At 37.5% G+C, this 27035-nt stretch overlaps 7 protein-coding genes and 1 non-coding gene across 26 annotated transcripts in view; 5 read left to right on the top strand and 3 right to left on the bottom strand.

Moving 5' to 3' along the window:
* Window positions 1-213: 213 nt before the first annotated feature.
* Window positions 214-2625, bottom strand: LOC107226384 (kinetochore protein NDC80 homolog). The gene is made up of 2 exons (XM_015667187.2): window positions 2302-2625; window positions 214-2176 (listed from the first exon to the last, which is right to left on the bottom strand). Exons 1-2 carry the CDS (start codon window positions 2495-2497, stop codon window positions 411-413), a joined length of 1962 nt encoding a protein of 653 aa, XP_015522673.1. The 5' UTR covers window positions 2498-2625; the 3' UTR covers window positions 214-410.
* A 90-nt stretch (window positions 2626-2715) lies between these two features.
* On the top strand, window positions 2716-7224 carry LOC107226354. 5 transcript variants are annotated; one of them, XM_046740645.1, is made up of 8 exons: window positions 2716-2884; window positions 3642-3747; window positions 3903-4262; window positions 4370-4714; window positions 4887-5008; window positions 5088-5420; window positions 5514-5938; window positions 6024-7224. In XM_046740645.1, exons 1-8 carry the CDS (start codon window positions 2856-2858, stop codon window positions 6467-6469), a joined length of 2166 nt encoding a protein of 721 aa, XP_046596601.1. In that variant the 5' UTR covers window positions 2716-2855; the 3' UTR covers window positions 6470-7224. The 5 variants fall into 5 exon arrangements, with proteins under 5 accessions (XP_046596601.1, XP_046596600.1, XP_046596602.1 ...); XM_046740644.1 differs by having other exon boundaries at window positions 4367-4714; XM_046740646.1 differs by having other exon boundaries at window positions 2818-2958; window positions 4367-4714.
* A 570-nt stretch (window positions 7225-7794) lies between these two features.
* On the top strand, window positions 7795-13649 carry LOC107226095 (ribokinase). Its single transcript, XM_046740993.1, has 14 exons — window positions 7795-7841; window positions 8016-8772; window positions 9089-9221; window positions 9332-9458; window positions 9581-9742; window positions 9818-9909; window positions 10010-10198; window positions 10313-10488; window positions 11955-12087; window positions 12203-12329; window positions 12418-12582; window positions 12669-12760; window positions 12845-13033; window positions 13114-13649. The coding sequence occupies exons 2-14, from the start codon at window positions 8726-8728 to the stop codon at window positions 13291-13293; spliced, it is 1812 nt and encodes a 603-aa protein (XP_046596949.1). The 5' UTR covers window positions 7795-7841; window positions 8016-8725; the 3' UTR covers window positions 13294-13649.
* On the top strand, window positions 13650-19164 carry LOC107226156 (40-kDa huntingtin-associated protein). Of its 5 annotated transcripts, none has more exons than XR_006904529.1 (12): window positions 13650-13784; window positions 13859-13920; window positions 14004-14165; window positions 14225-14271; window positions 14477-14679; window positions 14805-15006; window positions 15079-15187; window positions 15523-15641; window positions 15751-15929; window positions 17284-17581; window positions 17762-18044; window positions 19067-19164. XR_006904529.1 is itself a non-coding variant. In XM_015666868.2 (10 exons), exons 1-9 carry the CDS (start codon window positions 13719-13721, stop codon window positions 15918-15920), a joined length of 1140 nt encoding a protein of 379 aa, XP_015522354.1. In that variant the 5' UTR covers window positions 13650-13718; the 3' UTR covers window positions 15921-15929; window positions 17284-17659. The 5 variants fall into 5 exon arrangements, 1 of the variants encoding a protein (XP_015522354.1); XR_006904528.1 differs by having other exon boundaries at window positions 17762-18478; XR_006904527.1 differs by having other exon boundaries at window positions 17762-19164.
* Window positions 15471-21029, bottom strand: LOC107226101 (solute carrier family 23 member 2). Of its 5 annotated transcripts, none has more exons than XM_046740651.1 (13): window positions 20898-21023; window positions 20169-20294; window positions 19500-19657; window positions 19218-19423; window positions 18350-18476; window positions 18117-18237; window positions 17778-18033; window positions 17305-17433; window positions 17039-17197; window positions 16816-16895; window positions 16583-16724; window positions 16301-16391; window positions 15471-15598 (listed from the first exon to the last, which is right to left on the bottom strand). In XM_046740651.1, the coding sequence occupies exons 1-13, from the start codon at window positions 20925-20927 to the stop codon at window positions 15595-15597; spliced, it is 1629 nt and encodes a 542-aa protein (XP_046596607.1). In that variant the 5' UTR covers window positions 20928-21023; the 3' UTR covers window positions 15471-15594. The 5 variants fall into 5 exon arrangements, with proteins under 5 accessions (XP_046596607.1, XP_015522283.2, XP_046596606.1 ...); XM_015666797.2 differs by lacking the exon at window positions 15471-15598 and adding an exon at window positions 15741-16127 and having other exon boundaries at window positions 16250-16391; XM_046740650.1 differs by lacking the exon at window positions 15471-15598 and adding an exon at window positions 15741-16127.
* Trnan-guu lies at window positions 19762-19835 on the top strand. The gene has a single exon. It is a non-coding gene; the product is annotated as a tRNA-Asn (tRNA).
* A 58-nt stretch (window positions 21030-21087) lies between the features above and the next one.
* Window positions 21088-27035, top strand: part of LOC107226258 (ketimine reductase mu-crystallin) — a 39488-nt gene continuing 33540 nt past the window's right edge. Inside the window, exon 1 of one of the 4 annotated variants that reach the window (XR_006904544.1) lies at window positions 21088-21219. The gene's annotated coding sequence lies outside the window, so the exon portion shown is untranslated. Of the gene's footprint in view, window positions 21220-26081; window positions 26217-26293; window positions 26430-27035 lie in introns of those variants that run through there. The other 3 variants (XR_006904543.1, XR_006904541.1, XR_006904542.1) reach the window with 3 other exon arrangements.
* Window positions 21939-26838, bottom strand: LOC107226280. Of its 4 annotated transcripts, none has more exons than XM_046740655.1 (4): window positions 26751-26838; window positions 25386-25609; window positions 25059-25154; window positions 21939-24777 (listed from the first exon to the last, which is right to left on the bottom strand). In XM_046740655.1, exons 1-4 carry the CDS (start codon window positions 26809-26811, stop codon window positions 23974-23976), a joined length of 1185 nt encoding a protein of 394 aa, XP_046596611.1. In that variant the 5' UTR covers window positions 26812-26838; the 3' UTR covers window positions 21939-23973. The 4 variants fall into 4 exon arrangements, with proteins under 4 accessions (XP_046596611.1, XP_046596613.1, XP_015522531.2 ...); XM_046740657.1 differs by lacking the exon at window positions 26751-26838 and adding an exon at window positions 26474-26613; XM_015667045.2 differs by lacking the exon at window positions 26751-26838 and adding an exon at window positions 25952-26084.

Below are 27035 nucleotides of genomic sequence, written 5' to 3'. Positions count from 1 at the left end.
TGGATTTTCTTAGAAAATTTAAATAAATTCAGAAAGATAGACGCTTAAAAATAACTTCGTCGCTCTTTTAATCTTCTTAAATACCTTACAATGTGTTCAAAATATCACCCTTTACCCGCAATGTTTTTTTTTTACGTCTCAACAATACTGCAAGAGCAATGATGGGTACATAAATTGGGACGAAGAAAATTAAAGATTAAACTTAAAATAACTTCTTGCTTATTGAAGTACGAAATTTATCAGTCATACTGGAATTGCATATTCTTTAACATTCAGTAAATAATGTGACGCATAAGCGATACTTTGAGTAAACAAAATTATATTACAAGATATATTGCGATAAATATTCACACACACAACGAGTGATCGTTACTTATTTTAATAACAATATTTTTTGTATCAGGTTGAATTTATTCTGGAGAGTGATCCTCGGAATTTTGGAGATCCGAACCTTCTGTGAAAAGAGCTGCCAATTTGGTTCTGTGATTGGCGAGCGTCTCATAAAACTGCTCAAAGAATAAATGAGCCGATTCTTCCAAATAGGCCTTTCTCCGACTAAGGGCTTCTAATTTTTCTCTGGCTTCTTCCAATTCCCTTTCTTCCAGTTCAGCATTGGGCATTTTGTTCAATATTTCTTTGATATTATGTTTGAGATTTTCTATCGACTCTTTCAATTCGGTTTCTTCCGCCTTGGCTGCAGCTTTTATTGCCTTTACAGATCTCTTACATTCGTTTACTTTGGCAAGGCGATTCTGCTTTTTCTCATCAAGCGCCGCTTTCTCCTCTATAAGGCTATCCAATATTTTTTCATCTCTTTCTATTATAGATTCTGTTTTTTTGAGACGCTCTTCTATATTTTTGTGTAAAGAAGACATCAAAGTTACTTTTCTGTTCAGTTCGTCCATGATTTTCGGATTCAGTATACCGGTAACTGGCATCGCAAAGTCATCCAAATCAAGGTTTGATTCCTTAATTAGTTGTAGGTAAATGTCTTTGTTATAACTGAAAACGGCCTTGGTCAAAATATTTCTACTCGAAGCTAGTTTGATATCCAGCGTGTAAATCTCTTTCTCCAGATCATTCAAGTGCTTATCAAATTCAAGCATTTGGTTTCGCATAATGAGACAACGTTCGACAATGTCGTCTCTCTGGACAGCTGACATTGGTTGCGAGTTAATTTGTTCCCTGAGCTCTTCTTGTCTCAATTTTTGCTGCTGTAATGTTTTGCATAGGATTTTACTTTCCTCTCGCAACTGCTCAGCTTCCATTAAATACTTTTTCTCAGCACTTTGTTGCTCCCTGATGCGAGTGTCCTGCATAGCCTCTTCGTTCCTCAAGGCTCTCAATTCTTCCTCAAGCTGCCTTAATTCTTCATCGAGCGCTTGGCCAGTCGCTTTCGCATCTTCCAGCTTCGTTGCCTCGCTTTTGCTCTCTGCAACAGCATTTTCTATATCAGTTTCTGTAACACCCTGCGAGTTTGCAACCTTTTGTAAAAACTCTTCGGTCAGAGCTGCCTCTTCGTTCGGCTTCTCCTCGTTCCAAGATTTGTAAGCGTTCAACAGAAATTGGAACTTCATTTTGTTGAATTTCGCCCCAGTGTCTGCTTCTAAAAATGGCAAATTATCCAACTGAAAATGATCTGCGGCCAGATCCTTGACTACGCAGCATTCAACCAGCCAAGAGACCCATCCTAAAACCTGAGGCCAGGAATGCATAGCATTTGCAGTTTTTAGCCAAGATTTGGTTATCTGCCCTGGATAATGAAGCTTCTTGCCAATCTTTGGCAGCTCCTCAACGTAGTTCGCGATCGTTAATGCATGCTTGACGTCCAACAGTTTGGCTAGCAAATCTGTTACCTGAACAAAGATCTTGAGCGTTACCGGTTTCAGACTCCCGTTACTGTTTAGCAGAGACGTTTGCTCGATCGACCGAAAATAGGAATCAATTTTGCCAAGCATTTCGGCTTGGAAAGCCCTGTCTGTCAATGGTCGATTGTCTTTGCAAGATATCTTCAGGCCTATATTGCTCGCTCTCTCTGCCGACGGCGATCTTCCTCGCACGGTGCTGCCCGATGGAGGATGTAGCGATCTGACAGCGCTACTACTTCGGCTCGTATTTGGAGTAACAGCGTTTGGTTGGGGAGTCCCGTATCCATGCTGAGAGGACTGAATTCTCGCTGGTAAAAAAAAAAAGAATTAAATTGAAAGTTGCGGATTTTTATGGTGCGCAAGATTTATTCATCTCACGCGATTCTCTTAATCGTTCGGCTAAGCAGCGTGATAATGATTTTTTAGACAGTACCTGGTGGTTTTAAACTTGACTTTCTGCCTTGAACATCGGTTGACGAAGATCTGAAACGCGCCCTAGGAATATGTGTCTCTTCGGATGCAGCTGCTCTTGATTTCAAGGATTGCGTTCTTCTTCTATCCTCTTTATCGATCAGTGATATTCTTACGGGATTTGCCGACAGTCTATCACCTACGGACTTTTTCTCCATCTCTTACGATTAACCCAACTATCCTTACGCCGGAAAATCTTCCCGACAACAAAATATTTGTCTACTTTTTCACTGCGAAGCGTGTTGGAGCGTCGGTTATTCGAGAATTCAAATTCACCGAGCTACGCGCATGATCCAAAAGTCTGCAATAATGATTTAATGGACGAACGTAGCCAATCAACGCGCATAGCTGGCCGTGGTTATGATTGTTCGCTATTGTTCCGCATAGTTGTAGCTAGCAGACGAATTTGGAAGAAGCCGAGAATCTAACCTAACCGCGGTCAACCTAACATAACCTAAACGATGCTCGAAAATTAATTACGGAAGTCTAACCTAATTTTTTCGTGTCATCGAATGGATGTTTAACATTCCTATTGCCTACTTAATGTTCGTTTACGATATCAATAAGTATAATATTTTTATACTTGATGGGGTTTTTTCAAAATTTACTGTAAATATAGGTAAATAATCCTCCGAGCGATGTAATCAACGTATGTGTAATGTATTTATTAGTCCGATGCATAATGAAAAACATTATTACGTTGCACTTGTTGACAGACAAAATTTTTTTTTACCTCGGAACCGGATATATATTTGAAAAACTGACAATCTTTCTCGATAACGTTTTGATTCAGTATATAAACAACACACCATCCAAGATCCAACATTTGAAAATTAAAAATGTCAAATTCTCTCTGATATTGCCATTGCATGAATTACTTCAAATGGCATAGCGATTTCCAGTTTTTTATCCGCGTCTGTATGTAAGAAATATAGTTAAAATCGATGAAAATCATTGATTCAGATCACTGCTACTTCAAGTCGCGATTTTTCCAATTTATACCGTCAAGTTTCAACCCCATTTAGAACTTTCGACAAAAGTTTCTCATAAATTGAAAATTTTTCACCCATCGTGTACTTGGATTTCTTTCGAAAATGTCGCAATCTTGTCTTCTCACAATGGTACGTGTTGATACTAATTTACAATCACCATCGCATGAGAACATGCGTTAATTTCGCTACACAAAACTAAGATGCATAATTTTTCAATCATAATTTATCAGCTATGCTTTCATTTTTATCAGTAATACATTCCTACAAGGGAAGGAAAATGAACAATTAAACAGAAAATTTATCCCTACAGCAATATGAGCAGTAAAGTGAACACAGAAAGAAAAGCCATTGCTCTGAAAAGTAAGAGAGAATCTTCAGAAGGTGATAAACAAGTGGTTCTACCAGTCAGCAAACAGGTTTGTTATCTTCTATGTTTCTTTTTTCTAGACATTAAATAAAGTGGAAAATTTTTTTACGATTGACTATTTGTAGTCCATTTGTTCAGTGGATCATTTATGCAGAATGTAGAAACAGTAATCTGTGTTATAACGTCTTTATAACATTCTTTCAGCTTTCGAATACAGCACCTCCGGGTGACGTCTTGGTTTTTGATAATTGCAGTACGACGGTGCAAGTAACCGTTAAAACAAAGGGTCGCAAGCGTACTTCCACAATGGTCAGCGGTAGCCCAACAAACCACAAAGCAATTGAGGAAAAGAAAAAGGCAAGTGGTAACGGGGAACATCATCACAATTGGGGAAGAATATTAGGAGATCAAAATCGCATTGCCATGAAACAGAATCTCCAGCAAAGTCTGCAACAGTATGCAGCTAGGACTCATACTTCCAAGTCAACCAGACAGAGTACAACGGACTCCAAGGAGGCCAGAAAATTGCTGGAAGTTCACAGGTCGCAAAGATACGAGCTAGGTGTAAGAAATTTTGTATTAAATCACTAACACTTTGTATCTTACCTGAGCGTTGCTTCGGTGAAAAACCCAAAAACAAACATTATTTTTAACTTGTTATCCTGAAGCAGGTCGCCAGTAAACATCTTGATGAAATTCCCACCAAGCAAGATCCACCGTCCAAAAAGTCTTCCGATCATATGAAAACGCATATTCCTGCTTCCACAATGCCTTCGTCAACCTCAATCGCGAGTAGTATGGAATCCATTGTCGTGGTTGATAGAGCAGTTCAATGCGGAGGTATCTTTGATTGCTCTAACGACAGATTTGGGGTATTCAATCCTGTTCGTACTTTGGGATTCTTGATGAAGGAGCTCGAAGGACTTGTTAGAGATGAGAGATCGAGCAAAATTCTTTCTGAAATGGAACAAGCTCTATTGCGGATACCAACAGAGCCTGGAAAACCGACGCCTGCGGTGAGCTAAATTATTTATTTTACACGTCACAGAGTCGTTGTATTATCCGCAGTTTTTATGTATACCATCAAAAGCTAATTTGCATAAATTTTTCAAGATAGATATTCAGCTACTCTGTTATAAGCAACTCTATTTGTTCAAACTTCTAAATAAGAATTAAAATGATTTTCAGGACGTTGACGCCATAGCACTCAGAGTACAATTGGAAGCAAGTACGGCAAAACTGGAATCAACAAGCCAGAAATTGAATGCAACTTGCGAAAGCTTGCGCGAGCAGAGAGATTCTCTGCAACAGTACGTTCATATCATTAAGTCTTCCATATATTTACTATTCTTATTTAATTTGAGTTTCATTCCTTTTTTCTTTTTGCAGACAAGTTCAAAAGCAGACTTCACTTTTGGAGGATGCCCGACATCGAGAGACAGTGTTGGAATCAGACTTGAAAAGAGTTCAAACGAAACTGGATGAGGCAACAACAATGGCTTCGTCGGCCCAAAAAATAATTAGTGAGTTGAAAGATGATACCAAAAGAATAGAAACGCTGCAGAAAGTTATTGCAGATCTCAGAACTGAACTGAACGACCAAATTGAGCTTGCACAGCAGCGATTTATGGAAGGACAGTACCTTAGATTGGAGAAAGAAAAATTATTAGTTCTATCAGCCTATAAAGATTCGCAACTAGCCCAACACCGCACAGCCGTCAAGTTAGTAGATATATTAAAAATTGCAATCCCTGTATATACCGAATCATTTGTTCAGGTAGTAAATATTTTTTGTATTTGCTCTTAATCATTCAGAGAACTTCAAATCCTGTTAACTGAACAACTGACTGAGTTGCGCGAGACGTACAAAAACACAGAAGACTCCCCGGACCGTCACAGCTCGATGCTCCATGCAGGAAAGGCTTGTTCGTCTCCTACGCCAACTTCTTCCGAGCATTCCAACACTATTCAACCCTGGCATGGTCTGTCGGATATTTCGTTGTCAACTGTCGAACCGAACACTCATAATTTTGGTGATCAAAAGGCTGTAACGAGTCAAGTTAAAAATTCGTCATTTCATGGAGAAATGGCTGGGGATTCGGAGAGGAAGCGAACGGTGAAAGACGTAAAAACACAACTGGAATTTATCAGTTTGCCTGGTGGTGAAACTGGTGAAACTTCGCGTACAATGTCGTTACCTATTTATAAAGGCGAGGAATCAAAACGCCACAGCAATGCAGGTCAGCATGTTGATTATAATAATATGACATTGAAATAGTAACAAAGAAAATAGTACAACATGCTTTGTTTTTTGTGTCTACGTAGGAATCGGAGATGAGGGTGAAGCAAGTTGTGATAAGAGTAATGATTTGTCCGATATTGTTGCTGGGATAGCGGAAGTAGAGAAGCCTACAACAACTGATGAAACGGATGGAAAAAATTTTGAAAAAAGGGATCAAAATGGCATTCGAAGTTTGTTCAAACCAAGAAAGTCTCCATTAGAAAAAACTAGGAAACATCGATCTAATAAAGATCATTCTAGGAATAAATCTGTAGCTAGAGATATTCCCACACAAAATAAGGAATATTCTTCGGGAAATCCAATAGATATTAGCATAAAGGAGCAGTTCCAAAATATCTTCAAAGACATCAGACAACAAAGCCGCATACCTGTTAATATTCCAAGTCCCCCGCGGCATTATCCTCATTCTGACTGGAGCGACAGTTCTTTACCAAGTATCAGTGGCGTTTCAGAATCTAATATTGCTTAGATGCAATAAATTATCTTACTTACCTGACAAAGGTGAGATTGTTCTCAGATTTAACACCGCAAAAACGTTACAACGTACTACGTAAGTAGAGAACTTGCCAAAAAATGTGAGACCATTTTATTGCTGAAAATGTGTTGATGGTCTCAATCCAGAGAAATTCATTCTCTTTTACGACTAGATGTTGCTCATATTGTCGGGAAAAAATTCGTCAAACAATGGTACTGTTCGAGTACTTCGTTATTATTACATCACAGGTGTACTTTCGAAGCTAAAAACTTGAAAGATAAGCTGTTTATATTTAAATCTATGCACAGTTTTCATTTACATTGTACCTCGAGGTTGTGATATTGATTTTTTTTTCATATATGATGGCTGACTGAGTTTCCAAACCTGTCTCACTCTTCCTATCGTAATCGTCAATTGTCCTTTGGTCAGTATTCTCTTAGTGTGTTTTCTAGAAAATTAGGAGAAACGAGACTTGATATTAAAATTTTTAATTTCCTCTTCAAATTTTCTTCAATCTTCTAAGCTAGCAAAATAAAATTAGCAATTATCATTGACTGTAACGTCAATCTTCTTCGCAATTATTGCGACGAATAATATTATTTTTGTACCACTTTTTATATAAAATAAATATTTTTTCCCAATGAACGTCAATCGTCGGTGATTCTTCGATCGACGAATCGTTTGGCGTTGTTCAGGCATGGGTGTACTATTGAATAATAAGTATGTGCGAAAATCAGTAATCGGCGATGCCTTGATGAAGAAAAGATAACTAGTATTCTCCTTTCATCTCCCCCGCCATATAATTTTAAACACCTAAGGTCTACATGGTGAATACTGTCTTTAATAGCAATGATATCAAATTGTTTGATCTTTCAACTGACAGTCTCAGAGGCAGCAGAGTTTTTTCTTTCACTTACACACTATATATACATATATATTATGTTTATATCGTAAAAAGCATCATCCAAGCGGACTTTGGATTGTACGGTATATGTATATGTAAAGGAACATCAATGCCTTGTGGTCAGATTTTGTAGGTATCTGCATATTTCAGTGTTCGTTGTATCTGTGATGTAATGATCGATATGGAAATTACTTTTACATGTTGTTTTCAACTTTTCGTATAATGAGTATGTCCGGGATCAAGTCGATTCATTCTCAGTCGGTCAGCTGTAGTAGCCCACTCGACATTTCAAGTTACAAATACAACATGGAACCAAGTAATAACAAGGCAAGTAGATGATGACATCTTACTTTTGTAATGGATTATTGATAGCCTGCCGTAAACTTGAGTAGAATTATTAACATTTGATCATTTTTTTAGAGCCATCAGGAGGATACTCTTATCAACGTTTTAAGTGGCGGTGTAAGTGTTTTGTATTCAATCTTATTGCCATACATTAAAAGTATGAGTTTGCAGAGGTCAAGTGTATAAAAAACAAACATATAGTGTATAACAATCTTGTAGCATCTACGAAAAATTGCAATTCATCGTTGTTCGCGATTCTCTTTTTTTCACATAGTTTTGTGATGTTTACAGAAAAAATTTATCGATATCAGTGAAAAGGGCATAGATTTCAATTTCCTTGGTTTCTCGGCTGGTATCGATGTCCTTGCCGAAAGTAAACCAAAATCTGTCCTGGGGGGATTGAAAGCCAAAGTTTCGACCCCATGGGGCTCAACGGCGTCTGCAGGATTTGAAGGAAACGTAGGGCCGGCTGGTTTGGGTGGAGGGTTGTCAGCTCGTGCTGCTTTAACTCCTGACATAGCAGCAAAGGCAGGCCTAGAAGGAAACATTAATACAAAAGGTATTAATGGTGGGGTCAAAGCAGGTGCGAAATCCCCTATTAGCGGCGAACACATCGCTCAATTAAGCGGTGAACAGACATTTAAACGCAGCGAATGAAAATTGGCTGTCGAAATTTTTTTTAAAAACTTTTCGATTAAGTCATAAGTTGTTATCAAATTGAAGGATCATATCAGAAGTGTTGTATATATCAAGAATTAATGATAATCGATCGGTAATCGGTCTTATTGGAATAAATCTGTTTCGCTGAGAATAATTTGCCCAGTTTTTTCGCATATTTTTAATCATAAGATAATACGTGTTATAAAAAAGCGATAGCATATCGATAAGTTACATAAGCACCAGGCCATACAGTCTTGGCTTGATTCAAGCTATATCTACCTCTTTGCCGGTGTGTTATTGTACACGTCTATTGTTCAAATTCGCCGACTAGTTGTAGCAAGATGGGTGATGTTGTTGTTGTCGGTTCGTGTATGGTTGACTTTTCATGGTAAGTATAGGTACACTATGAATGATATATATGTATATGACTCAATTATTGAATCTTTGTGTATTTTTCCACAAATCAATATAACCATAAATATTATTAAAATACAATTTGAAACACGTATAATCAGCTAATTGAAACCATAAATGTAGTCGCAGAATATTACTTGTGCAGTCTTTGATGTTCCTTACAAGGCTCGAACTTGATTGAATTCAACAGAATTATTCTACAATTTGATCAATGCGTAGTGAGGTTAACACATATATTATTTACCTTCTGATTCATTGTTCAAAACGATTATAATTATATTATTTAACAGCTATGCCTCACGCTTTCCAAAAGTCGGAGAGACGATGTGTGGCGAAAAGTTTGTCACTAGTAACGGTGGAAAGGGAGCAAACCAGTGCGTTGCTGCCGCAAGACTAGGTGCTTCGACAGCCTTAATCGCATCGGTGAGAAAAGATCGTTGCATACGTTTGTTGTATGAATAAAATAAAAATTGACTCTATTACGGCCTAGTTGGTAACTTTCGAGAATCTTACTAAAGCGGCGATGGCTTTAGCTAGGTGCCGATAGCTTGGGAAAGGAATACTTTGAGAAACTAAAGCTAGAGAATGTAAATGTATCGAAGGTGCATCTGCGCGAAGGCATACACAGCGGCATTGCGCAAATTACTGTAGCTGATAGCGGTACGTGGAGCAATTGCTTGATGATTACATAGATATGAATAGTGTTTGAAGAGAAATATTCAGATGACATAAAGTCAAGAATACAGATCATAAAGAGTAAGGAAGTTTGAAAATTCAAATAGGCGAAAATACCATAATCATTGTCCCTGGAGCGAACACACTTCTAAGTCCTGAAGATGTCGACGATGCCGAGGAACTGATCAAAAACGCCAAGGTTTTGCTATGCCAATTTGAAGTACCGACAGCACCTACGCTGCAAGCTTTGAAACTATTCAAAGGCCGTGGTGCGTAGTCTAAAAAATGTCATTTGCACTTCCTTTCATTTATTTAACAATCTCGATATATGTTTACTGTTTCAGGTCTATCTATTTTGAACGGTGCTCCAGCTATGCCAAATCCAGATCCAGAGTTGTTAAAATCCTGTGACATTTTTTGTGTGAATGAAACAGAGGTATGTCGGTATATCTTGAATATCGTTGTACCAATTCGTGCTGCCGAAATCTCTTCATATCCGACAGCATACTTGGAATAAGCAGCATGTGAAATTACAGGCTGAGATTATGACCGGGGTTCCAGTAACTGGATTATACGAGTCACAAATTGCTGTGAACAAACTTTTACAAAAAGAGTGTAACGCGGTTCTGTTAACACTCGGCGCCCTAGGAGCAGTTTATGCCTCTCAAAGTAATCCAAATGTAATCCACATTCCGACGGAGAAAGTCACAGCTATCGACACTACTGTGAGTGTGTTTCCAAAAATCTGGTCACAATTTTCAGAGAAATTGTGTGTCTTAGAATCTCATGCAGAGATATAATTGTGTCTAATAATAATGATACTATAATTTTGGTTTTAGGGAGCTGGTGACGCTTTTCTAGGATCATTTGCTTATTTCGCTGCATACCATGCTGGTTTGTCCATAGATCAGATAGCGAAGAGAGCGTGTTTCGTCGCGTCTCAATCTGTTTTGAGGATTGGTACTCAATCGAGTTTTCCATACAAACAAGATCTTCCAGCAGATTTATTCTCTCGATAATCTAGTGACCTCTGCACTGTATAAAACATTGGAACTACCCATAAAATCCATATTTTAATATTATAAATTCGTGCTTTTTCTACTTATTACAAATAAATCCTTAATTATCACTCTCCATGTACATGGATTCTAAAAGTTAGAATTCCGGCAAATCACTAATTCATCATTGCATTAGGGCATAAATTGTAGGATTCAGTCGACAAACAGCTATCGTAAAAAATTCTTATCAGTTTTTTTCACTGCAATTCACAGATAGTAAATGTTTATTTGACTGTAAAAACCGAGGTAAGAACGCGTGTATAATCTACATCAATCCATTGAATTGACACACCTTACCTTAATTGTCACCGAGATATGAAAAGCGTATCAGGCTCACACACATAACGAATATACATTTAAAGATAATTTCGTCGCTGACATTTTTAGCAAGATCAATTTCTCCGCGCAACAGTAAAGTACCGACGCCACGAAGATTTTAATCTTTTGGATTTAAGCAAACAAAACCTGTTTTTTGAGTGATATATTACGAGCTCAAAGACTCTTTGCAGAAATAAATAATTCTCAGTACACGCGATGCGCTAATACTGGAAATTTCTAGGTGATTTCTGATATTCAGTCATCGGAGCACATAGCGAAGCGTCGTAGTCCCAAGGTTGCAGTTTCAAATTGAGGAATGAAGGAGCGGCCTGCAACACTCCTTCATTCTGATTTCAAGAAAACTGATTGATTTTTGTTTTTACCAGCATGAATAACATACTTGACTGATCGTATTGTGATAATTAGTTACTGTTGTGGGTCAACATAGTGTTTGTTAGATGATTAAAATTTTTATTGAGATAATAAATCCTATGAGGGCACTGCTTGTCTAGATAAAAATGCTAGTAAAATAAGATAGTAGAATTATATCAAGCAGTTTCACAATTATACATCCTCAATACCCTCCGGTATATCCACAAGTGTGCATGTAGGCTGACTCTAGAAACCAACCAGCCAGCAGACCATGGAGTGACCTGCAAGAACGAAATTACAATTACTTCTCATTTGGAATCTCAAATTCAGTAGCTTACTTTCCAAAGCTCCGTCAACATGCCGGACATTGTCGTCGTTGGTGGATACGTGATTGATTTTATGTGGTGAGGATTACAGAATTTTGCTCATCTTGTATACTCGACCAACAAATCGCACAGCCTGTAATTTTACTATCTTCAGTAAGATACAGAAGGAGGTTTTTCATTGCAATTTCAGAGTATTTGAATCTTTTCACAGGATTGCCAATACCTGTGAAATTCATCTTATTTTACTCAAGCATTGACTTGCCACCTGTGGCTTTTTATAAAACGTTTACACAACACTAGTTCAATTTATTTCCCGTGCCCGCTTGTGTTATATTTAGGTTAATATGTGATTTTTACACTTCAGTATTTACTATTGAGAATAATTTTGTCTACTTGTATGTTCATAGTTACGTTTCGCGATTTCCTAAAGGAGGTGAGACGATATGTGGTAAAAAATTATTAACGTGTCACGGGGGAAAAGGAGCAAACCAATGTATTTCTGCAGCAAGATTAGGTGCTTCGACTGGCTTTGTTGCATCGGTGAGTCTTAATAAGTTTGAATCACATTTCATCGGATAAAAGTTTAATCTTTATTGCTAATCTAGAATCGATAAACAGCCGACCACTATATTTGAGTGATTATTTTATATCTCAGTTAGGTGATGATAGCTTTGGACAGAAATATTTGGAGCAATTGAAGCACGAAAATGTTGACATTTCAAAAATTTATATACAAGAAGGGGTATCCAGTGACGCGTCTCAAATCACTGTAACAGACAGCGGTGAGGTATCAATTGATTTATGATAACGGTAATTGACTGCATATCATGATGAAAATAATGTTTCTGTACCGTTTCAATATTTAATCAGGCGAAAACACTATTATTTTCGTACCTGGAGCAAACAGACTTTTAACACCCGATAATATCAACGATGCAGCAGATTTGATTAGAAGCGCCAAAGTCTTGCTGTGTCAATTCGAAATACAGCCGCCATTACCAACGTTGCAGGCACTAAAAATCTTCAAGGGTCATGGTGCGTAATCTCTAAAAAAAAAATCTTGCATTTTATATTTACACGTTGCGATTACCCGATAATCCCTGACTGATTTCTCATTCCAGGTCTATCGATTTTGAACGGAGCACCAGCGATACAAAATCCTGATCCTGATTTGCTTAAATTGTGCGATATTTTTTGTGTGAATGAGACGGAGGTCGGTATATAGTTGCGCGTTGAAAAGTATTTTTTCTTCGAAATCTCATTTGATGACGCACATGAATTAAGTATGATATTACAGGCTGAAATAATGACAGGTATTTCCGTTACTGGAATACCTGAAGCACAAACGGCCGTGGACGAGCTTCTATCTCGAGGATGTAATACAGTTATTCTAACGCTTGGAGTGTTGGGAGCAGTTTTTGCCAGCCAAAGCAGCAGAAATATAGTCCACGTTCCAACTGAACAAGTTAAAGCTGTTGATACAACTGTAAGTTTGTAAACAGAGAGGTCGGAGCAATGAAAAAAAAAAATATTCGAGCAGTAATAATTACACGTATTTGGTCGCAGGGTGCCGGTGATGCTTTCTTAGGATCTTTTGCCTATTTTGCTGCGTACCATGCCAATTTGTCGCTGGCAGAGAAAGTGAAGAGAGCGTGTTACGTCGCGTCGCAAAGTGTTCAAAGGGTTGGAACCCAGGAAAATTTCCCCTACAAGACGGATCTTCCAGCTAAGCTGTTTGCTCGTTAAACCAGCCATTACATAAACAGCTGTCTTTGAAACATGTGAAATGCTAAAGAAATATGATAATGACATACTTGAATGAATGATGTATACTTTATGCAAAATAACGTGACTAATGATAAATTGTTTTTAATGACATTAGCGATAAAGCGATACGTCTTTATCAAAATCGAATACATTTATGTGGATTCTGTTAAAAACGAGGAAGCAAAAGGTGACATAATTTAAAATAATTAACCGAACCATATTCAGACCTTAGCCGCAATCATAGTTTACTACTTCCGTTTCATTGCAGTTGATAAAGAACAAATTTAACGGACCGTAAAAAGTTAAAGGATAATAAAACGTAAGAACATGCCACATTGGCCAGTTTGTTTCGTTATCAGTTTCCTACCGACTGCACTATAAGTGAATTCAGTATTATCAAGACGATGGCGGAGATCGAGTACTCTGAAGAAATTGACGACGTCTCCGATGAAGATTACGAAATCATTAGAGTAAGATAACGACAGCGAGACATGAAAGCAAAGCGGTGCATATCAGTTTACTTTATCTCTCTTATCTATTCCAGAGATATCAAGAAGCGGATGCGCAGTTTCAAAAACATCCGCCATTTTTGTCCCAGTTTACAGAGTACGTCGGGTAGAATCATGATCAATCCTTATTGGTGACACGATTTATTTGTCAAATTTTGAGGTTAAGATATTTTCTGACAGGTCCACCGATCGCGTTAGAAGTTGGCTCAACGATAAAGGCAGAGAATTTAACATTGGTAAAATAATCGCGATGTCCGAGGGTGATAATTACGATTTCAACAGATCCACCGGATGCGACGAATTCTTGGTCCAGTATCACGCGATTTCAAATAAATTGAAAAAGTAAGAGTTATCGTATTTGGTTAGTGTAACATGTTTTCATCTAAATATTTGTGTTTCAGACGATTTTTGAGAAAACCAAATGTCTCTGAAGCCTGCGATCAGTTTAGTAAGTATCCAATGATTTTTCGACACACCTCGTCAACATTTAAAGCGTTTAACTACGATGAATAATCTTTTCTTAAAGATATAACGTTATTTTGATTATTTCCTTTCTCATGAGATGGCAGCTAGAAAGTCATTCAATTTTATTTCCCGCCTCAAATAACGAAGACAGAAACAATAAAAGAATTAATCAATTATTCTTATACCAGGTGCGTTAGCGACGCAGTGCGAACAGAAGGAACTCTGGCAGTATGCCGGTCTTTGCTGGCTCGCGGCAGCTCGATGTCAAGGAACATTGGGCAATGCTAGCACAGAGGCCAGTTTGCTGGCTAGAGCCGGCAGACAGTTTCTAACAGCGGAGAAAAAGAACGTAATGATCGGATGCCCTGCTCCGGGTCAAGAGAATGTGCAGGTAACAATAAGATCGCGCATGAAGTAAAACCAATTCAGCTTATGTAGGACAGGAATTTGATTTTTTGTCAAACAAGTTTTCCAAGTATTATTTTATTTTACATTCACCATTGATAAATATTTTAGGCAGCTGTGAGTTGTTTCGGCCATTCTTTGGCTCGCACTCAAAATCAGCCAGGATCTAGTATGGCGGCGGCTGGCTTGGCACTGGAATTGGCTACTGCTTTGGGTTCAAGTCCTGCTGGTTCTCAGCAACTTCGTAGAGCGATAAGCATACATGCGACACCGCAGTCGCTTGGCATGCTTGCGTCAACTCATATTAAGCAGGGTATACTTCAAACTTGTGCACTATAAATTATTAATAATTATTATAATGAAATTCTAATTTTTAACATTTCAGGTGATTACGTAACAGCTTTAAGCGTGCTTAGCGAATTGGCAGAATTAGTGGAAGCTAATGTCGGAGGAGGAAATACAGCCACTGGAAATAACTGTGACATATTACACAGGTCTGTATTCTTATAAAACATCATGTTGAAGTTAATAACATTATCGTAACGATTCGTGTTACGAAAAAATTGTTATTTTGTGAACATGGAATAGTTTAAAACCAGTAGACCGTAACAAAACAAGATATACTCACGTTTTGAAATCTTGAAATAGTGAAATGGTGAAGTTTTTCCCGTCACAATAAAGTTACCAACTTTAACCTTGTTATAAAACTGTTGTTAAACGGTTGCTTGTGACATTTATTAGAATCTTGAAGTATACTTTGGAATGAAGTAATTGTAGAGAAGAGGAAGAAACTTCCTTCTAACGCTCATACTTGTTGATTAAAATATAGATGCGAAGTGAGCAGAGTCCTACTGCTCCTCATATTACAACCGACACCGCAAAGACTAGCTCCGTCATTGGCTCAACTGTTGGAAAAATATGCCTGGGTCGAAGAGAGCAGCAATGCAGGTATCACCTTTTATTATTAAGTACGATTTTACATTTTATACACTTAGAAAATGCTGTATAGCATCGATACTGATGAAGTACTGCTGTTTTTTTCGTTCATTTATTAAAGGTCCCGGGATGAGTGAAGATGAAATGCTGTTGTTACAGTCTTTAGTACTGGCCTGCCAGTCTCAGGATTATCAAGCATTGTTGGAACTGGAAGGCGAGTTATGGCCGTATTTAGATACCGAGCAAAAAGAACTGCTGCGTAAGCTTGTGCAAACTTTGACAGCACGTTAAATCTTGCATGTAAGTTGCTAATATCGTACATCCGGTTAAGTAAACAAAAACTACAGAGAAAGTCACCATCGTCATTTCACCACGTGGACTAATAACAGGCTACTCCTGATCACTCAAATTTTGTACTATCATTCTTTTTTACAATATCACCAACGTTGATTTGGCTTGTAAGTTGGGGAGAAAGGTAAGTAAGATGTCCATTTCCACCTAAAAACAGTGATTGAAATCACAAATCGTAAGCAAAATAATTGTTCTGGTCAACTTCGATTTCATATATTATTATTTTGAAGCGGTATGAAATTTTGCGTAAAATTCATTGAAAACGTTACCTTCGCAAAGTGTCCATACCAATTGGGAAGTCAAAAGTATTTGGTACGTACGTAGTACGCCCGGTCTCATCATCTTCTGGGGTTTCATCGGTCAATGCCATTTCTTTTGCCCATGCTTCTAATCCTCTTTCTTCCGATGTACCTTTAGAAGAGAGAAGTTGACATTAAATAAAGAGTCAACAAAGCATTATTACAACTATGGAGGTACAATTTTGTATCTCAAACATATCCTGTCCGAGAAATATGTGAAAATGAATGGATTGCATGTAGCGTTCGGTAATATTCAGATTATTTACAAATTCAAGGGTAATGTGTCTTAAAATTATTACCCACCTGGTATAATATTGTCCAAGAGACAGCCTAACCCACCGCCGACTAAAATTGTCGTGCTTAGTAAAACGGTAATGACACTGTCAAAAATGTCACTGCCAGTTTTTATTGCATCGGAATGATGCGACATCCATCGCGAGAGAACCTGTCGATTATTCAGCAATCATCGAGTAATTACCTCAAGTCGTTTGTATTGTTTTTTGTCGGCTTTGCGTACAAAGTTCATACGCACTTACCAATGGAAAGAACATTGAAAACCCAAGTATGTATAAATTTCTTGCCGAATTAAGATTAATATACTGCAGAGCTGACAGTCCTGTACATAAATGATATTTAAAAAAATATATTACCGAGAAATCTCAGGCCCATGAGTGACGTAATAACTTTCATATAAGACTATTTGTTTCTGATATTGAAATATGACGTCCTTCGTCTTTTACTCGTTAAACAATCACTTACCAAACGCAGCTATCATACCGAACATTATACAGAAAATTCCGCCGACTACTGGTTCAGGTATGATTACAAATACGGCTCCAAATTTACCCACAACACCCTGTATAATCATGATCACAGCTGCCCACTGAATCACTCTTCGACTACCCACCTTAGTTACACCTAGAATTTGATAAGAGGTAAAAAGCAAACATACTTCCAAAGTACAATAACGTTTTAAATTACTTCTGATCCACTTTTGATTGTAGAAACATCGCTCGATGTCCTACCTATGGCGCCAACGTTTTCACCAAATGTATTTGTGCCGTTCCCACTGCCCCAGAGCCCGGCTAATACGGTACCAAGACCCTCGGTACCGATACCTCGATTTATCGCGTGGAGCGGAGGCGGTGGTGCTCCTGAAACGAAACGAAGTAAATCAAAAGCATTATTGAACGAGTATGAGCAACGTGGAGAGTTCCTAACTGCGTAATTGATTGGTCAACATTTATTTTGTTCGCAATGCTACGTGTTTCGCACCTTTCCAATAAGTGGAAGACGGACAAGGTTGTGCATATTGTTAATAATTTTACGAATAAATGATACTCTTGTCGATAACGTTCCGTTTATCATCCAAACCGAAATTTCCATGACAAAAAAGAAAACAATCTCATTCAAGCAAAGTACGAATGCAATGCTAGAATAAAAAGTGGGGCACGTATTTAACCCTTGGTCTTTTTATTGTAGCTGTCAATCTGCTCACCGCACATTCTAGAAGTCGTTGGATAGTAACTGATCGACTCAACTGTACAGGCCAATACACCCGCCAACATTCCTAGGACCCCCGCCAGACTCACTGTGGGTAGACCCCATTGTCCGGGATAAGGAATCCTAAACCAGGACGAATCTTGGAGAATTTTTATTTTCACATCTGTGCGCGCCGGATGCCCGGGCGGAAATGTGTCGGTGGCTGTTAAAATTCCACATACAGCCCACATTATGGATATGGTCAATAGAACCTGAAAGCGACGTAAGTCTGGCTCACGAAAAAATCGACTACGGTAAAAATGGCGAAGGTTCTTTTAGCTCAAATCCTTCTCACCGGAAAAAGTTTGAACAAGTAGCACCAAACGATTTGGAAACCACCAGTTTTCCGCCAAACTATCATAGGCACTTGTAAATTCCCTAGGAGTTGGGAATATACGGTCATCATTAAGATTGTTCTGGAAAAGAAATGATGAAATTTATTCACGCTCTGATCATTGTTAAACGATGGTGAGTTCTCGTTCAGGACAAGTCGCCGATACGGCGGTATGACAATTAAGTTTATATTACCCGGCGGCGATGCCCCAGTGCTGAGATGCTGCCGTTGCAGCGTTTTCAAATAACGACAATCCGACCAGAGATACCGTAGGGACGATTGTTAAAGGAGTAACATACTTGAGCATCGATCCGATGATTCCTGTAATTACAAAAAGTCTTTTCCCATCTCTAATCCATTTCCGGCGAAAAGGGTATTCGTTCAAACGCGTATCAAAATTTCGTTAGAGGATCTGAAATAGAATATCTAGAGGTGTCTAATTTATTTCTTCCATTTTCGATTCAAATAACACGTACAAAAAATCGGAATATTTTTTTACTTTTTTTTTCTCTCGTAAACGGCTTGAGTAATAAACTATCTGAATACGATTTCTTATACGAAATTTCACGCTCTATAAAAAAGTACGGAGATAAAATTTTCCCAACTCTAAACGATACAGAGATATTTGCTTACAGACATTAAATCATCTCGAGTATCTCTCAATCGGTTAGAGTAGGAAAATTCTATCTCGGTATTTCTTTTTTTTTTTTTTTTTTTGTTGCGGGTTCGAAAAAAAAAACATTTGTTTTCAGCACACCCTAGTATTCACGGTAGAGTAAATCTCCGCGAATAAGTACGTGACACGATAGCTGATCAGAAACACGAGGTAGAGCAAAACATCGATTTGTGATCCATAAAGTCCGAAGAATGACTTCAATATTCAATAACAACCTTGAACAAATTATTTCCAGCGAGTTTTTCACACGATCTCTCCTCTACACATGGATCATTTGTAGCACGTAACGAGCAATAAGCGTGTATGCTGAAAAAATTTGCGCCTTTACAAGAACGCACGGAGGTGACTTTTTCTCGTCGTTACGAGTAATTCCTGTTTACATATACCTCCATAACCGACCACAACTTGGAACAATGCGGATACGGCAATAGCTCCAGACAATTCCCTCATCCTGACTTGCCATAGTTCCGTTCTCTCCGGTTTAGACATGCCGTCGAGCACGTTTTGTGCCGGGCATTTCCATTCGGGCAAACTTAATATTGCCAGAGTGGGAACCAGGAATGATATCGTTCCCCCTTGTACGATCGGTAATCTGCGATTAAGTATTTGAAAATAAATATATTTGCGTGTACCGAATATTGTGCATTATTTGATCAATCGTCCCGGACCTGCATCCGAAACTCGTTTGCAACAGCGTTACGATTCCGGTAACGAATATCATGGTCGAAATGATCGACCCTCTCGCCGGATCATCTTCGGCCATGCAAAGCGCCGGAGTCAGAATAAACGGTATCGATACTATCGCTCCTATCATCGTCAAGTAGTGCTGCGATAAGAGGTGCATAAAGTATTTTCACGAACTTGTTCACTCTGCACATTTTACAAGTATTCGTTAACTGTTATATGCATTTATCGCTGTAATTTCCAACGGCCTCCGTGGCGCAATTGGCTAGCGCGTTCGGCTGTTAACCGAAAGGTTGGTGGTTCGAGCCCACCCGGGGGCGTTAATTTTTACTAAATTCAGCTTAGAAGTCGTATTTTTATTTATTTATTTTTTTTTTACCAACAGTATTCAATTTTTGACCATCTAAAATCAGCGAAAGTAATAAACGTTGTGATTTTTTTTTCGTCATGTGCCTCATTGCACATTGAAATCATTGAAAAATTAAGCAAACTTGTCTACTTTTCAATTACTCTTTGTTGTTTAATTTTCGATGTTCTGGATTATATTACATAATACGGCATGAATATTTTTTCCTTTTTTTTTCATTTTTCATTTTTTTGTCAGAACGACTATTTGGCAGTAGAGTAGTTTTCCTAATTGTCATACCACAGACCTGTAGAGCCATGAAAATGCAGAGATACCACGGGGGTACGTCGTCGATCCCATAATTTATGTCAGTTTTTTTATTGCCGGACTTTACGTTGGTGCAATTTTCAAACGGCTGATTCGGCGATGCACGCTGAAAGATGGAGAATTTTTTGTCACTTCGTCGTGTGTACATGTATTTTAAACGTGTAATAAAGTGTACGGTCATCGTTTACATAATATCATTATTCGTAACAACAAGTTCGTTTCTGTTCAGGATTCGAGAATCCGGAATGTAATTTTGTTATAACTTTGCGCGCTGCTCGTAGTTAATTAAGAAAAGTATAAAGTTTCTAATTACAAATCAAAGTATTTTCTTATAAGAAATATTCGCGAAACCGTTTTTCATTTGATAAAATAAAATATCGATATTCTAAAACCATTAATTTTTATTCGTTTGGCTTGCATCACACACAATTATAATACAGAAGTCATGCAATTGGCTCCACGTATATTAAATTCGAGTATTGTAAACAGATTTAATGGATTGTTGGAAAAATGATGCAAGAAAAAGATCCTTCCCAAATCAGAACTGTTTGTGATAATATATTTTTTTTAAATTTTTTACGACAAATTTATTGGTTAAATAAATTCTATGACAGACGCATGTATTTTCGAAGCCCAATCAATGCGATCAAATCCGAGCAGTTTGATACGCTGTAGGAAAATCGTATAATAGTTTTGAAAGTCGACTCACCGTCTCAGACATTTCCGTAACATCCTCCATCGTGTTCGGTGAAAAGTTCCACAGCACTTTATCCAACAATAGTATTTTTATAAAATATTCGTACTGGCTACGACAGTGAAGTCCGAGTTTTCCTAAGCTTGGTAATAATCTAGAATCCTGTGCTGGTTTTTCGTTTGCACAAACGGTGTCTGGGACATCTATGTACCATGAAATTATCGGGTTCGGAGCAGCGGATCAGCTTCTTACGAATACCGTTTGTGCACTTCGAACGGAAAAATATACCAAAGGAAGAGACGCGACCAGCCAGAGTTGGAATTTGAAGGCTTATTGGGCAAGTGATTATACATACGATCGTAGAGGAGTGTATTATAAGTAAATCGCACTGTGTTGGACAGAGAAACGAGTAGCGTCAAAAGACGTTCGAAAAATATCGCCTACTTGTATCGGCTGGGATGAACTTGTACACATATATAATTATTTACTTGTCCGTGACTTGAACTCGAGATCTCATTGATTAGTATCAATGATGTACCAATTTGCACATTCTAGCTGCAGCAATATTTTCGATCAGTACTCGTCTGGCATTGCGCGATTATCGTTTAGCCAAATGAAAGGAAACGTACGTTTATCCGCTGGCAATGGAAAAATTTTCTCGTCAATTTGAAACGCGGTAATTACAGTGTAGTATAAAACACTGGAATCAAACGTTGCAGCTCCATTAATCGTTGACTCCGTTGAGTCACTCAGTTAAATGAATCTTCTGCACGCGTCTGACGATGGGCTTGTAAATTAGGTACAAATTAGGAAGACGAGTTTTCTGAACGGGCCGAAAGTACATCCTAAAAAATTTTGTCGTGAAATTACTCTGTCGCTTTTTGTGCAATGTCACGGATTAATTAGGGAAAGAGACGTGGATGATTATTTGAAACGAATATTCAATTTTATTTGTACGCACCATTCGAAGTTTAAAGTTATAAACGTTCTCGATGTTTGAGATATTAAAAATAGGTTTTGTAATGTTGAGAAATTTGAAAATAGAAACAGAGCGGATTTCCGTTAGGATATTATAATATTTATGATACATAAGTAGATAAGTCTCGTGTAGACGTAACACAGAGAATATATGGAGGCCAGGCACTGACGAGTTTACCCATTTTCACTTACAGTCTATTACTTCTTACATCGCGAATATAAAATATGTAACATAAATATATTATATGTATCTATCGTTACTCTTTCGTCTATACTACGTATGATTCAACATTCCTACTTGGAGGTATCTCCTTTACATTCACCCTGAACACTTATTTTCCAACATTGTCGGAAAAAGATATGCGTTAAAACAATGTAGTTCATGAAATTTTAATTATAATATATTGGTGACAGGACTACTGTGAGAAATTGATAGAAATACAATACATGTAGACGGAATTGCAACAATTACGCAGTAGCTCGTGAACTTGAAAAAATATATCAATAGTACAATCATTTGTTGATAACGAAACACTAGAACGGTAAAACAGTAACTCGTACTACTGTACGCTTATTTCTTGACCGAAATATATCCAGTAGACACGAAGAATTACGTAAAACTGAAATCGCATTATATTTTATACTATGGAATACTCGTTCGAATGATTTCGAAATACAGTAGAATCTCGATTATTAAAAAAGACCCGAGGATAAGTGTAAAACACATAAAGTATGGATAAATTCTTGATTGCTTGGGAAAACTCATTATCACGTTATTAGATAATCGTTTACTTGTAATATTATTCAAGTGTTTTTAGACCTTGAAATTAAATTTTCAAAAATAGAATTCTCAAATAATCTTAACAAAGTAACAAACAGATGTTTATTCATTTTTGAAAATTTAATAGCGTCCGCTTACTAAACATGATACTCTTCATAGATTATATATAATATCTTTTTCCGCATTTTATTCATTTATTGATTTAGAACTTATATTTCGCAAGTTTGCATCAAAAATCATTTACAACGATTGTTTTCAAACTCTCTAAATTCCAAAAATCGTAGTCGATATGCCTATCAAATACGCAATAAAAGTAGTATATCGAATACCAAATTCTATAAATTATCTATTTTCTGACAACTACCAGAGATACAAAAAGTTACAATAAAAGTCACATGTTATCTGTTAATTTCAATGACAAATTACATAAATTTTTATTGCAAAAAATCGAATGGTTGAATCGTATCTCGTAGAAAATTTTACCACCTGTGACTAAGCAATATCAATCAAATGCCTCAGAAATAACTTTGAATGATTGAAAATAGCTCTCCAAAATGACAAGTGAAAAAAGACAAACTTGCGGACGGGAAATAACAAACGGTTAGCTTCTGCGAAGAAATATATCTCTAATTATTTAGATCACTGTGACGCCTTGTTGTCTTGTATGTTGGAAATACAATTCATAGAGCTTCAATGTTACGTGACCATTATTGCACCATAAACTATAAATTATTACTTGCGGTGTTTTGTTCACATGGAAGCGTAAAACTAGATAACAATTATCACAGTTTATGGATAATAAATTTATAAAACCTTACATCATTGAAGCTTTAACACGTAGTTTCGTTATTGTCATTGGAATAGTAATATGGATCTTCATAAGTACAAAGATAAATTTTTGTTATAGTATAAATTAGGTTGAAATCAATTAATCTTAGTTTTTTAAAACAATTCATTTCCTCATTCAAACTAGAACGGAGATGTAGTTGTGACAAAGTAGGAGAACCCCACTTACACTCAACTTACGCTATCGGGTATGTGGTATTTAATGACGATGACGATGACGATGACGATGACGACAATGATGACGATGGTGATAACAATAATAATGATAGTAACATTATCAATCTTAAGTAGCAAATTTCGAACTCTATATAACAGTGTATTCAACACCACGTGTTGATTAGTTTTTCACAACACGTCTGAATGTTTTATGGCACGAAATATTTGAACACTGGCTTAACAAAAATGGAAAAACTTGTCCAGAAACAAGTAACCACGTTATACTTCCCTAATTTGTAGAGTTACGAATGGGGGGTGGCCGGAATAGTATTATTTTCCTAGATTAGGAAATTCGTTATCATTCATTGAAAACGTACCGCTATTGTCGATGACAAACGGATTAAAAGTATCGCTTTGAGCTGAACTAACTCGACTGGTATCGAGCGAAGAGTCAGTGATGCGGCCAAGCATAGATGGAAAACTAAAGTTAGACTTTGCTTTCGGTGCTGCTGCTCGATTCTTTGACTTGAATTCAAAATTTTTATCGTCCAGAGTATCTCTTATCAACTGTTGCCTCGGAGTCGTGGTATTTTTTGTACCCTTGCGTGGTAGCTTATAATCAATTTCAGAATCCTCAAGTATACCGTGCGCTTGGACAGGATGGGTGTAAATGTCTGGATCTTCAGGGTGTGGCACAAGTTGTGGGTAATTTGGATTCTTTTTTGTCTCCTCATTCAAGTCTTTGGAGTCACTTTTACCAGTTTCACCTCCAATTGCTTCCTCTTTATTACTGCTACTAGTCGAGGGCTCTATTTTTGGACTAATTGTCTCAGGGTAGAAATGGTCATCACTTTCCTTGTCCGAAATCAAAGCTTCGATGGGTATTATATTGTTACGGAGCAGACCCATTATAGCCGCATTCTTAGAGTATCTACATTTTTTCAAGTCAATTGTTTTTGCGCTGGTACAATCATTAGTCTTCTGGTTATCAGGTAAAACATTTTCTGTACAAAAGCTACTTTCGTTTACACTTGACGCCGTATACGTAGATTCTTCGTTTACCTCTGGAGACGCTGATATTGATCTTTGAAAGTGCCGCTCAATGGCATAGTTTGAATGGTCCATTCCATTGGCCTGTAACAATTTTATAAAAATTACTTTTTACCAAATATTTGGTTGAAATTCAATTCAATGCAAGCATAAATTTACAGCTAGCGCTTGTCGCATGAAAGTGAAAGGTCGAATGCAATTTTGAAAGATTTCTCGAAACGTCTAGACAACTTAGAAAAAAATTATTACATCCTAAAAATTACCAAGTCTGCCAGGATTGATAAGTTTTTAAATCACGAGTTACGAAAGTACTGGTAAATAGTTGTAGATGAAAATCGATAGAGCAATGGAACTGTTTAACTTACCTCTTTAATTTTTGAAGACAACGAGTGCTCGCTTGGAAAGTTATTCATTGCTGTTGGGTTATGACTAGTAACACCAGAGTCATCTCCCTCGAGAAGCTGATGTGAAACATATTATTATTATCGACAAAGTACCAAATTAATCACTCTCTAGTAGCAGATGTGTATTCTCATCAAAATTGGGAAGACGAATTGGTCAATTTTGCAACCAGGGTTTTTTAAAAGTTCATAAATTTTACAGCTTCAAATGACAAGTGAAAGTTTTACTCGTGTAATCGTCGTGTCCTGGTTTCAAACAATAATCCATAGGGAAGTAAGTTGCATACTTACATCGATATTTTTCGGTGGTCTGACAGTTCGATAGTTCATAAATCGGTCTTTTTCGCTTTGGCTCAAGCCGTCGAGGGCATAAAATACAGGTGACCCGTTCTTCACTCCGCTCTTCACGTCGGTCAGCTTCTGTATATCGTTGTACATTTCCGAGGTATATCGCGCTGCTGCAGCCATGATGGCGATGGGAAGATATGATGAATAAAAGAAATAAAAATAATCACCTGAAATAAAGCGAAATTAAATTAAATTTATAGGGATAACTAACCTTGCGTAAAACTAATGTCTCTGTAATCGGTTGTCATGCATTCGATAATCTGGCTCCAAAACAGATCAAGAAAATAACGAGGCTGAACTTAGTGACGGTGATAAAAAAAATTACTATCTTGCACCTTTAGAATAACGCAAGAAATTGAATTTACAAAATCTGAGTTTGTTCTTGCTCTGTTAACGGTTTTTTTTACATTTCAGGTAATCCTCCCAAGTTGCAAAATAACGAGTTTTTCCAAAGATACATCATTAAAATAACGTTACAAACATCAATCTGACAGAAAATGTACAGTTACCATCTCACAAACGAGACCAACATCTACGTTAGTCTTTTCAAGGTCGTGGCTGTCAGAGTTTTGTCGTTTGTTTTGCACTGTTCTCGATCTGTTTCCGAAACCCATCGGCCTGCCTTGTGTACGAGTACGGACAAACACTTAATCTAGGGCTTTGTGACCGTAGTAACGCGTCGGTGATCAACGGAATCAACGGAATCTTGTATTTGCTTCAACATTGAGGTTATACACTGTTCTAATCGCAACGACGCAGTAAAAGCGACGCCCAGTGAGTTCAACGTTTAATTAAATCATTCGCAAGATTTTGCAGTGCTCTTTGCTCCTGAAATTTTTAAACATCGTAACAAGAATTCAAGGCTTATCGGTCTGAGACTCAGCATGCTCGTTATCTGCCACGTGAAACTCTGCTTTGAATGAGTGTGAAAAGCCGACTGCGTCCAATCGAGAACGGGTAGCAACATGCAGCAGCGTTTAAAATTTCGTAAGATTATTCAGATACGTGTGTATTATATTTTAATTAATAACCGTTTGGAACGAGGGTTTCTTGCTCGGATCCCCAAATGTCAGGAAGTGTGTGTTTTACGTCAGCAACCAAAGACTGATAATTAGTACATACGGTGCATACATATGGTAACCCGCGTTTGACAACAAAGCAAAGATAGAAAATCGTATCAACAAGTTACAAACGCGTTGTGATATCGCTCAGCACGCGAAACGAGCGCTCTCAATCGAGAACTAAACATTCTTTTTTTCCCTTTTTATCGTTTATTGACTTTGGAGTACCGAAAGTGGTAATATCTACCTATGATTAACCACGGATCGGAATCACTCGCAATCGCCACACGCTTCGAGCTTTGACTCATACGGGGAAATTTGAAACTCGTGCCAGCTGGTCAATCGAGGTTATTGAAAAAAAAAAACAAAAAAACAAAAACAGAGGACGTAGAAAAAAATCTAGAGATATTTTTTTCAGCTCTTTGCCTAATCGGTACTGCAGAATTGTCGCGAGGGTAAGCCACTGATCTCTACTACGGTTATAATAATGTAAAGATCAGTGTTGCAAATCGCACATAATTCCAGTTCGACT

The sequence above is a fragment of the Neodiprion lecontei genome, chromosome 5 (assembly GCF_021901455.1).
Source record: "Neodiprion lecontei isolate iyNeoLeco1 chromosome 5, iyNeoLeco1.1, whole genome shotgun sequence".
In the NCBI taxonomy this organism is placed as follows: Eukaryota; Metazoa; Arthropoda; class Insecta; order Hymenoptera; family Diprionidae; genus Neodiprion; species Neodiprion lecontei.
Note: the sequence above shows the minus strand (reverse complement) of the source record. Positions and strands in the feature narration are given on the sequence as shown.

Coding starts and splice junctions, on each gene's coding strand:
- LOC107226354 (XM_046740644.1), top strand. CDS start 2,856: ATGTTTAACATTCCTATTGCCTACTTAAT. Junction 2,885..3,641: donor ATTCCTATTGCCTACTTAAT/GTTCGTTTACGA, acceptor TTATCCCTACAG/CAATATGAGCAGTAAAGTGA. Junction 5,009..5,087: donor CAGAGAGATTCTCTGCAACA/GTACGTTCATAT, acceptor TTCTTTTTGCAG/ACAAGTTCAAAAGCAGACTT.
- LOC107226280 (XM_046740655.1), bottom strand. CDS start 26,811: ATGAGTCAAAGCTCGAAGCGTGTGGCGATTGCGAGTGATTCCGATCCG. Junction 25,610..26,750: donor CGATCCGTGGTTAATCATAG/GTAGATATTACC, acceptor GCTTTATTTCAG/GTGATTATTTTTATTTCTTT. Junction 25,155..25,385: donor GACCACCGAAAAATATCGAT/GTAAGTATGCAA, acceptor GTTTCACATCAG/CTTCTCGAGGGAGATGACTC.
- LOC107226384 (XM_015667187.2), bottom strand. CDS start 2,497: ATGGAGAAAAAGTCCGTAGGTGATAGACTGTCGGCAAATCCCGTAAGA. Junction 2,177..2,301: donor GTCAAGTTTAAAACCACCAG/GTACTGTCTAAA, acceptor TTTTTTTACCAG/CGAGAATTCAGTCCTCTCAG.
- LOC107226156 (XM_015666868.2), top strand. CDS start 13,719: ATGGCGGAGATCGAGTACTCTGAAGAAATTGACGACGTCTCCGATGAA. Junction 13,785..13,858: donor AAGATTACGAAATCATTAGA/GTAAGATAACGA, acceptor TATCTATTCCAG/AGATATCAAGAAGCGGATGC. Junction 14,272..14,476: donor TGAAGCCTGCGATCAGTTTA/GTAAGTATCCAA, acceptor TTCTTATACCAG/GTGCGTTAGCGACGCAGTGC.
- LOC107226101 (XM_015666797.2), bottom strand. CDS start 20,927: ATGGAGGATGTTACGGAAATGTCTGAGACG. Junction 18,238..18,349: donor CACTGGGGCATCGCCGCCGG/GTAATATAAACT, acceptor TTTCTTTTCCAG/AACAATCTTAATGATGACCG. Junction 16,392..16,582: donor CTTGGACAATATTATACCAG/GTGGGTAATAAT, acceptor TCTCTTCTAAAG/GTACATCGGAAGAAAGAGGA.
- LOC107226095 (XM_046740993.1), top strand. CDS start 8,726: ATGGGTGATGTTGTTGTTGTCGGTTCGTGTATGGTTGACTTTTCATG. Junction 9,743..9,817: donor GAAACTATTCAAAGGCCGTG/GTGCGTAGTCTA, acceptor TTACTGTTTCAG/GTCTATCTATTTTGAACGGT. Junction 9,910..10,009: donor TTTGTGTGAATGAAACAGAG/GTATGTCGGTAT, acceptor GTGAAATTACAG/GCTGAGATTATGACCGGGGT.